Source organism: Nasonia vitripennis, assembly GCF_009193385.2.
Source record: "Nasonia vitripennis strain AsymCx chromosome 1 unlocalized genomic scaffold, Nvit_psr_1.1 chr1_random0010, whole genome shotgun sequence".
NCBI classification, from domain to species: domain Eukaryota; kingdom Metazoa; phylum Arthropoda; class Insecta; order Hymenoptera; family Pteromalidae; genus Nasonia; species Nasonia vitripennis.
This window is the reverse complement of record NW_022279597.1, coordinates 177488-188275: the sequence shown is the minus strand read 5'-3', so window position 1 is coordinate 188275 and position 10788 is coordinate 177488. Positions and strand designations below refer to the sequence as shown.

Sequence of the window (10788 nt, the reverse complement as noted above, 5' to 3'; positions counted from 1 at the left end):
CGCTATAGTTCTGCAAAATAAGTAAAATTCATTTTGTCAGAAATGAGCTGACTGAAGCCCGTAGCGCGCAGGCGCGGATCTCATTCATTGCCGTATTGCCGGGATAAAGTTTAAATTAAGGTAAAGAATTCATGTGTTACAAACTAAGTTTCTAACGAAATAAATTTTTTTATTATTATTTATTGCCAATGGTGTTTAATGAAAACGTATTTTATTTTAGATTCTGCCTTAGGTGCTACTGTATTAACTATAAGAAGGAGATTTTTAGTCAAATAATCTGTGATAATCTAAGAAATAGCGATGGTAGTTTTATAATACTTCTTATAGTATCCTGCGCGCTACGAGCTTCAGTCAGCTCATTTCTGACAAAATGAATTTTACTTATTTTGCAGTTCTTATTTATTTTGCACAAAATTACAGTATACAATAATAATGCAATATGTAATTTTGCTTCTGCAATTATATTTCAATTTAGGTAAGTATACGTTGCGCCTGCAATAAATATAGGTGTAATTTACTTCTTAACCCATTAAAGCCCATGCTAAGACTGGTTGAGATAGCGACAAACAAACTGTGCTATCCTTTGCATAAGTGAAAAATAAAATATACGTATTTTTTATTATGTCATTTGCAATTGTTTATAACAAATTATTTAAAGAAATTACAAAAAAATTCATAATTTTCAAAATCTGAATGCGGGAATCGATTCTGGAGGTAAAATCAAGACGAAAACCTATATAACACTTTTTTGTCAGAGTTCAATTTATTAGTGTAATGTAGGAATAAACAATTGCATGTTGGGGAGAAAAAGTGACCATGTCAAGTCCCAAGCAAAATCTATCTGGAATAGCAAAAAACAAACTGTGCCATCCTTTGCATAGCCGAAAAATAAAATATACGTATTTTTTCTTATGTCATTTGCAATTGTTTATAACAAATTATTTAAACAAATTACAAAAAAATTCATAATTTTCAAAATCTGAATGCGGAAATCGATTCTGGGGGTAAAATTGAGACGAAATGATCGTTTATGAAAAAAAAGTATATAATGAAACTTCTTGAATTTTAGGAATACAAATTAATAATTTTTTTTTAATATCAATGTAATTAATAAAACGTTATCGTACTAATAAGATAATTTAAATTTATTTAAAATTGTATTTTTTCTTTACGTAAAAAACCATAAATAATGGTAGTTATACATTGCAGGTCCCCTCTGTACCGTATACTTACCTAAATTGAAATATAATTACAGAAGTAGAATGGCATATTGCGTTATTATTGTATAGTATATATTTTATCAGCAAGTAAAAAAAAAATTTGCTGAGACTTGGACTCGAACCCGAGTGCATAAGAATACTAAACAACAACGTAGACCGCGCCGCCATGATCGTCGTTGGTATATGAATTCTGAAAGTAGCATATATTTATCGGGAGGCTGGGGTGGCTTATTAGTTTAATTTAGCTTTGTTTAAGCTTAAGCTTAACTTGTTTGTGTCGGTTTAACCATAATCTCTTTCAAAAATTAAAGTTTTCAATCATGAGTTTTCAAAAGTTTTAGATTCTAATTTTTTTTCACTTATGTTGTTGTTTAAACATTCTTTTTAGTCCAATAATATGCCCGAATAGTTATTTGGCGTTGGTTGAAACTACCGCGAGGTGTGGATGCGCAAATTCGACAGTCGCCGTTTGTCACTTTTCCTCCGCCGCGTCAGGCGCGGTGGACCTAAGAATATATAGCGCCTCTTCCTTCTCCTCCACTGCCGCTGGATGCGTATACTTCCCCTACGCTCCTTTTCTAGATGTCTAGTTTGATCGCAGGCCACAAGTGGCGTCATGATCGAATTCGCCACGCATTTTTAACACGGCATCGGCAATCTCTCCTCTAATCTCTGGCACGTGTAATAAACGTGTAATAGACTAGGAGATGGTGACAGAAAATCTCCCATTTTCTCCTGCATGCCTTTTTAAGAGTGCTCCACACCTTGATCGACGCGCCAATCCGAACTACCAGACCGGAATTGACGTCGGTTGATTTTATCCGACGAAATATGCAGTTCTAAAATAATGTAGAAAGCTGAAAACTTTTTCACATGAAAGCTTGAATAATACTGCACGTGCTGAAACTTTCATATTGACATGAATGATTTTGTAAGGCTGCTAAAATAAAGAAAGAAAATTTCTCTAAAATGTCGTCTGTTGCACGCTATTTGACTGCATTCAGGCACACTGTTCCGTCGAGACCCGAGGTGTAAGTTCCGCCGTGAAAACGGTGTCGAGCGAACTCCGCGAGGTCGACGTAGAGCATGTGGCTCCATCTCCCGTGCTCGAGTTGAACAAGCGGAGTTGCGACTTGCCGCGCTCGCCGGCAGCGCCGCCGGCCTCGTGTCGCGCGCGGCCGGACGAGCGCCGAGTCAGTTGACGATAAGACGCCAAGCTTGACAGCTCGTGCAGTTAAGCTAGCGAACGATCGACACTTTGGCTCTTGCGAATCCGTCCGTACGTCCATCGAGTGCTCCTGGTGCTGGTGCTTGTGCTACTCTCTCTCTATCTCTCTCTCTCTCTCTCTCATTCTCTCTAAATCTCTCTAATCTCGCTCCTTTGTCTCTTTCGCTGCCTGCTACTCGCGTTCGGCTCGCGCCCGGTTCCGCGAATCGTATCTCGCGCGCGTCGAAACGTGCAAGTCGGTAGAACTGCGCTACCGACTTGAGTCTGTGGAACTGCGCCACTGACACGAAGCGAAGATTCTCTCTGAGAATCGCACGAACACGACACACACACGAACACGACACACGTTCTTCTTTTTCTTAGCAGCTTGTAAGAACTTCGAGAGGGGTTTTATGCCTCACGGCTTTCCCCTCTCAATTTGAGCGTGATTAAATATTCTCGATTTTCGCTCAATCGACTTCTTTCTTTCTCCCACACCTCACTCCTTGCGAACTCGAACACACACACTAAAAAAGCGGGAATATTCGCCTCAGAATATTCCGCGCGCGACAATTCATGGTGCCTCCTGTGAGGTGTGGATCGACAGTTCGGCCAGTCAGCTAAGGACAAAGGGTTCATCAAGGTTTCCCAGGTCATCGCATAGACGTCTTCCCCTGGGGTCACCTCTCCAGCTGCCGCTTCAAGGTCAACGCATTGTCAACGCAACAGGAAAGATAAGTAGCGTTTATCTTTTTCAAAGTGACTCTACGCGTGTGTGAATTTCGAACACAGCGCGGCGTTTGTTTGACTTCGCGCGTAAACACGAGGTCGCGCGTTGCGGCGAGCGGCAAACCGTTGTTGTGCCGGACGAGCGAATTCCGAGAATCTGAGCGCGTCGAGACACGTGCTCGCGCTTCAGTCCGTATAAGGGATTTCGGTATTTATTATTTAGCGTGCGTATTCACTGACTACTAGGCAACATGGACGCTTTAGTGGTACAGTGGAACAACCAGACCGAGCAACTTAGGGATTTATTGACAGACCTGTCGATAGTTATTAAGTCGAAATCTGCTGTTCTTCACGAGTGTAAAGCGCGCATGGAGGAAATCGTCATGCACTACAAGACTCTCGGTAACTTATTCTATAAATTAGATGCAGTCCACAAGGAAGCCGAGAGGGAGAAGTTCAATGACTTGAAGAATTTCTACTTCAAGGTAACCGCGTACATCCGATCCGCCGAGGATAAGCAGAGCAAGACTCTCGGTAGCGATACTACCGTTCCGTTAGGGCATTCGACTCTTCTAGACATCTCTCGATTTTCTGGGTTGCCGACTATTGACTTGCCGAAGTTTGATGGTCGTCTAGAAAAATGGAACGCGTTCAAAACGACTTTCAGGAACGAGATGGTGCGATTGAATATCGACAACATCACAGCGTTCCACTATCTAAAAAAGTCGTTAGTCGGAGCAGCCGCTAATTCGCTCCACATCTTGGATCCAAGCGATGGCAGCTACGATGAAGCCTGGCGACTTTTGGGCACGCAGTACGAGCACGTTCGGCTCATTGCTGCTTCTCACATTGACGCAATTTTATATTATCCTGTCATCACGGAGGTCTCCCATCGATCGCTAAAGGACATGGAAACTTCGGTCCGGCAGCATCTGGCAGACTTAAAATCTCTCAAGGTCGTTCCTTCCGACTACTTCGTGATCCGCACTCTCGAACGAGCATTGCCCACTAACATCAAGGACAAATGGATCAAAAGGATGTCCATCGATGCAATTCCCGATCTCGAGTCGTTTTTCAGATTTTTGCAGGAAACTAGCAATTATCTATATGCCCAGGAAGGGGAATCCAAGGACGCCAAGGCTTCAGCCAAGCGGACGGTGGCGCAGAGCGAGAAAGGGACCAAGTTCCGGCGAGGTAACGGGCAAGCTCGAGCGCTTGTAACGAGCTCGTCCATTTCCTGCTACTATTGTAGCGGCGAGCATACGATCTATCGGTGTTCGTCGTTTGCTGCGTTGTCCGTCCAGCAACGATGGGATGCTGTGAGGACGAAAAAACTATGTAGGAAGTGCTTGCGAACGCACGAAGGCAAATGCGAATCCCGCAATTGCAAAAAATGCGACAAGGATCACAATACGCTCTTGCACGAGGAACGAAAGACAGATTCCTCAGGCAAGAAGCCGTGACTAGGCGTAGGAGTCCTTAGCACCGTGTCCAGGGCTCTCCAGTCTCAGCTCATGATGAGTGCTGTTGTTTTGATTAGAGATGCCGATGGGGCGTACATAGAGGCTCGCGCGCTCCTGGACACGTGTGCAAATGCGAACTTTATGACCGCGGATTTAGCTAAACGATTGCGTCTCCCTACTAGGCCTTGCTCGATTCCGATCGGAGCAATTAACGACTTGCGAACTACCACGAAACATTGCGTCGATGCCCAATTTAAAGCGTTGCATTCGGACTTTAATAAGCGTTTAACTTTCCTCACCGTTCCCAACATAACTAGCGTCACTCCGGAGGAACCGTTTCCTCGCGATTCGATCAGGCTACCCAAGAACATCAGGTTAGCGGACCCTCAATTCCATCTCCCTCGACAAGTCGACATTTTAATTGGTTCTGGAGCAACGTTGTCCATGCTTTCTGTAGGTCAAGTTAACTTGTCTAGGGAAGGAAGCGAGTTATATCTTCAGAAGACTCAGCTAGGATGGGTGATCGTTGGTGGTATTGACACCGACAAGATTTCAACGGTGTCGTGTCATCTTTCTCAGTTAGAAAAGCAGCTGGTTCAATTTTGGTCTCTGGAAAAATGCTCCAGTCCGGTTGAGCAGGCTGACGACAGGTTAGAATGCGAGAAATGGTATGTCGACACTACGGTTCGACTGTCTGACGGACGGTACATGGTGAGATTGCCGTTTCGGAAAAAGGACCCGGTACTAGGGGACTCGAGGGCGCAAGCTCTCAAGCGGTTCCGGGGATTGGAACGGCGATGCAGCCGTTCGTCCGGCATGATGGAAGAATTCAGTCGTGTCTTTCAGGAATATCTCGATTTGGGTCATATGTCTTTGGTGGTCGACGAGAATGACTCGGAATATTATCTTCCATTCTTGATTGTCGTTAAGAATTTGAGCCTTACTACCAAGTTTCGAGTCGTTTTCGACGCATCCGCTAAGTCGTCGTTAGGTGTGTCTTTAAACGATCTGTTGCACGTTGGACCTACGATTCAGGACAAACTTTACGTTCATCTAGTAAGGTTTCGATCGCATAGGTACGTTCTCACTGCTGACATTGAAAAGATGTATCGGCAGATACTTATCCATCCCGAGGATCGCCGATACCAACGCATTTTCTGGTATCGCGACGGGAAACTACAGGTGTACGAGTTGAACACAGTTACGTTTGGCGTATCTTCTGCTCCATATTTAGCGATTCGAACTATTCATAGGCTCGCGGACGACGAAAGCGCGCAATACCCCCGAGCGGCCGAGATTCTCAAGAGGGATATGTATGTAGATGATCTGCTGACAGGCTCAGATTCTTTAGATGAGATTATGAAGGCGCGTGATGAGATAATCACCGTCTTGAAGCATGGTGGATTTAACATCCGGCAATGGGCCTCTAACCATAACCATGCATTAGATAATTTAGATGAGAAGGTTCTGAGCTTGGCACCAGATGGCGAGGACGCGGTTTTAAAAACATTAGGCGTTTCCTGGGCCTCTAAACGCGACGAATTGGCTATCGTAGTCAAGCCCGTAGAAATCCCGCCTAACGTAACTAAACGCGTAATCTTGTCGGAGATTGCGAAGATTTTCGACCCAGTAGGTTTAGTAGGACCGGTAGGTTTGCACGCGAAGTGGATCATGCAGGAGTGTTGGAAGGAGAAAGTTTCTTGGGACGAATCAGTTCCACAGAGTTTGTTTACGCTTTGGATGGACTTCGCGAGTCAGTTGTCGTCTCTCTCCAGCGTTTCTGCACCACGCCATGTAGTTTGCGTTAATCCTTCGCGCATAGAAATTCACGGTTTCAGCGATGCGAGCAAAAAGGGCTACGGCGCTTGCCTGTACGCTAGGTCCACCGATAAAGACGAAAAGATCACTGTACGATTGATCTGCTCCAAATCTAGAGTCGCCCCTTTGAAAGAGCAGACTATTCCCCGTTTAGAATTATGCGGAGCCGTGATCCTTGTAAGACTTCTTTTAGAAACTCTTCCAGCTTTAGAATTTTCCATTGACCGGATCGTTTTATGGTCCGATTCCACTATAGTCTTACATTGGTTACGGAAATCCCCGCAAGATTTGAAGCTATTCGAAGCTAACAGAGTACGCGAAATTCAAGAATTAGGAGAGCGCGCCAGTTGGCGATACGTCCCTACCCAACACAATCCAGCTGACGCTTTATCCCGCGGGCAACTCCCGAAAGAATTCCTGCGAACACACTAAAAAAGCGGGAATATTCGCCTCAGAATATTCCGCGCGCGACAATTCACACACATCACAAAAATGTCTTTTCCTGAGCAATAAGCACAAATTATTCAGTAAAACAAAGTTTCAGCACGTGTAGTGATATACAAAGAATACATGAATATGCTTTTCTGATTTGTAGCTGCCGTATAAAGCGCGTATTTCGTCGGACAAACTCGAATGTCTACTCAAATACACATGTCATATATACATGCTGTAATTATCGGTAAAACAGTGGAGAATTAGTTTTTCTGGTTTTCGATGGATGGCGCTTGACACTGAAAGCAGGGACGTACATATAGCGAAACTAAATTTCGAACCCCGTTTTTCTTTATGATGATAAAAAATATTGAATAATAATAATTTTTCCTATTTCTTGTAATTATTCAAAACTAAACTTTATCACACCACAAATTATCATGTATTTCAATTTTTGAGGTTAGAGAATACTAATAGCTATAATTATTTATTAGAATTATACAAACTTTTGTATAATAAATAATATTCTCTCTTCTATGGTAATAAATAATATTCTCTAACCTCAAAAATTTAAATACATGATAAAGTTTATTTTTAATAATTTAGTTTTGAAAATTTTTTTTTAAATAATTACAATCAAGTTTTGAAAATGTAGTTTTAAAAATTTAGATTTGAATAATTTTAATTATTAAATAGTTATAAAAAATAATGACATATTCAAAAAACATTTTTATTACTAAAAATAAAAATTACATGGAGCATTGAAAATCATGCTTGGAGGATCAGTACCCTGATTTTCACTCCCTCGCCCTCGGTTTGCAATACCCCGACCACGGCCCCGATGGGATTGAATCCTTCCTCGCCCACGACCACGATTGTTGTGATTTTGCCCGCGTGCCGTAGATGACGAAGAGCCACGGCCGCGTTGAAAAGCCTGCGATCTCCGCGACCGCGACCTCGACCGCGACGATCTCAATGATATGTAACCAACCCAGGAGTAGCTACAGGCGGTGATGGTAAGATGAGCGAGTAATCATCTTCATAGTACCCTGCATCCTCCCCATAGCCGACGTCATCAAAACCATCGCTGCCTTGTCTTCGTCCATCAGCTGACTCGCGGGCTCCCCCGGCATCTCGGCGACGCTCATATGGCGCCGCCCGATGGTTATCATAACTGCGACGCGACAAGGAATTACCCACCACGTGTTGGTGAAGGCGACCGGGGAGCCGTTCGACGAGATGTTCGGGGGTTGAAAAATCGTTCAGGTCCACGAGCTCACCGTCCTCTAGCTCCTCGCGGTTGGGCCCTGAGATGGGCGTAGAAGCGCGGTGCGAGCGTACACGATCGAGCTGGAATGCATGCACATTATTTGAGATGCGTGTATTTTGTCGAGGATAAAATGCACCTATATACAGGGTGAGTCATTTTAATCTTTAATCTCAATTATCTCGTTGGCAAAGCATGCCAGCGAAAAAAGTTTCGGGTAAAAGTTTTAGGATTTTTCCCTGGCTATCTGATGATGACCTTGACAATGTCATTGAGCGCGACCTTCAAGGTCATTTGAAGGTCAAGTCGATTTTTTCAAATAGCAACCCCTACTTTTGGCACCAGAAATGGAAAGAGCGGGGAATTTTACGTTTGAATATGACCTTGCCTTGACCTTGAATTCAATGGTCAAGGTCATTGGTCATGCCGATAACAGTACAACTGGTTAGCTGAACTCTAATGCATTCAAGGAGAAAATGTTACCCACAAAAGTTTTCAGTTTTCTCCCCGGCTGACGAATGGTCATATTGACCCTGTCGTTAAACAGGATCTTCAAGGGCATTTCAAGGTCAAGTTGATTTTTTGAAATGGAAACCCCTACTTTTAGCCCCATAAATGAAATGAGAGTGACATGCGTTCAAAAATGAAAAAATTTTCAATATTTCCAGAAATTTTCAAAGTCATTCCATTATTTTGTATTAGTGTCAATTTTCAAAATTCTTGATGTAGTTGTCATTCCATTATTTTGTATTAGTGTCAATTTTTGAGAGTGAACTACTCTTAACAGTTATGTAGATAGCAAATTAGTGCAGAAAAGCTTAATCGTGTTTTTTACTTCTTGTAAATCGATAATTATTATTGAAAAAAATCTGTTTCCCTGTTTACTGGTCTGTAACAAATTATTTTGATTTTGATCATGGCTGATTATGGTCCCAACGAAATCGTTGATATGATCATGATTTTGGGAGAAAGTCGAAATAATTATGCAGCAGCTGCCATACTTTATGCTGAACGCTATCCCAATAGGAGACACCCAAGTAATGTTACTATTCAAACCTTAACTCAGAGAGCTCGAAATGGAGCTTTTGTTCGTCAACGCCGTCATCATGAATACGACGAAAACGATCCTCGTGTTATTACCATTCTAGCGATTATTCATCTTGATCCTCACATTAGTACTCGACAAATAGAAAGAGAAATAAGTATACCTCAATCAACAGCATCCCGAATATTGAGAGCGAGAAGATATCATCCTTATCACATAACATTAACACAACAGTTAACTCCAAATGATATGATTTTGCGAGTACGTTTTTGTCGATGGGCAATACGAATGATTCAACAAGATCAAGACTTTTTCAGGCACGTTCTTTTTTCAGATGAATCAACATTCAGAAACACTGGAGAATTGAATAGACATAATTGCCATTATTGGTCAGATGAAAATCCTCATTGGTTCAGGCCCATAGACAATCAACACCGCTGGAGTGTTATGGTCTGGTGTGGAATCATCAATAGCTATTTGATTGGTCCTTATTTCTTTGAAGAGAACGTGAATGGGGTAAACTTTTTGAGATTACTTCGAGACATTTTACCTGAATTACTAGAAAATGTAGACCTAGCCACAAGGCTAAGAATGTGGATCCAATTAGATGGAGCACCACCACATTATGCACGCATTGTTCGTGATTATTTAAACACCCGCTACAATGGCAGGTGGATTGGCAGCCAGTATATGAGTATATAATACGAATATACTTACGAAATTCGCCCATTCAGCAGCACGTTTTTTTTTGTTTACTCCTCCGCTTCTACTTCTTCTCGTCGATGCCATCGTCTATAAATGCCAAACAATAATATTGTAACGACTACTATTACAAAGCTTTCGCTAGAAAGCGTAACGTTTATAATACTTACGATATCACAGCAACAATAAAGGGCCTCCTAACCTTGGCTTGTCTGAACATGCATCGAGCACCTGTCAGATGAAGCAGACGTTTTCCACGCATGGCCTGTAGCTGATGACATCTATATCTATATCTCGCGTTTCAAATCACGGCCGGTCTACATCTGCATAAACATGAAGAGTCTTTCGCGCATGCGCGCATACACACACGGCGGCACTGCGCGCGAAAAGCTGTCTAAGTATACGTATATGTACCTATGCATAAAGTATAGGACAATCTTTGTTCATTCTTTCTCTCTCGTTTCACGAGTAAGTAAAGAGTTCTTTAGTGTCACGTATTGCCTTTCAATAATCGTTTTTCTGTGCGGACGTATGTGTGTGTGTATGTACGTATACCGTTATAATTCTAGAACCAGGCGACCGATCGTAATAAAATTTGACATGCATATGTTTTTTGATTCCGAATTCGGAAAAAATGTTGTTTTATGATTCTGACCATTTTATGGCCGTATTATAGTTATTTTTCGCTTTTTGAATAAATATTTTTGCTTCGTTTTGATGATATGATTTATAAAATATATTGAACGGTAGTGTATATAAAAAAGCATTAAATTTCCTACTTTTTCCCGCAAGTTTTTCGAGATTGACCGTTCCGTTAAAGGCTATAGCCGGGTTACTATGGTGAAATGGCCCCCTTGGAAAATGTATATATGTTATATACCATTCGATGGGGGATAAAAAAAAAC

The 10788-nt window shown here is 42.2% G+C and overlaps 1 protein-coding gene across 1 annotated transcript; it reads left to right on the top strand.

Moving 5' to 3' along the window:
• The first annotated feature begins 4673 nt into the window (after window positions 1-4673).
• LOC103317343 lies at window positions 4674-6869 on the top strand. Its single transcript, XM_008214940.2, has one exon. It carries the CDS (start codon window positions 4674-4676, stop codon window positions 6867-6869), a length of 2196 nt encoding a protein of 731 aa, XP_008213162.2.
• The last annotated feature ends 3919 nt before the right edge of the window (window positions 6870-10788 follow it).

Bases quoted from the DNA above. Each gene is read 5' to 3' on its own strand.
- LOC103317343 (XM_008214940.2), top strand. From the start codon at position 4,674: ATGAGTGCTGTTGTTTTGATTAGAGATGCCGATGGGGCGTACATAGAG.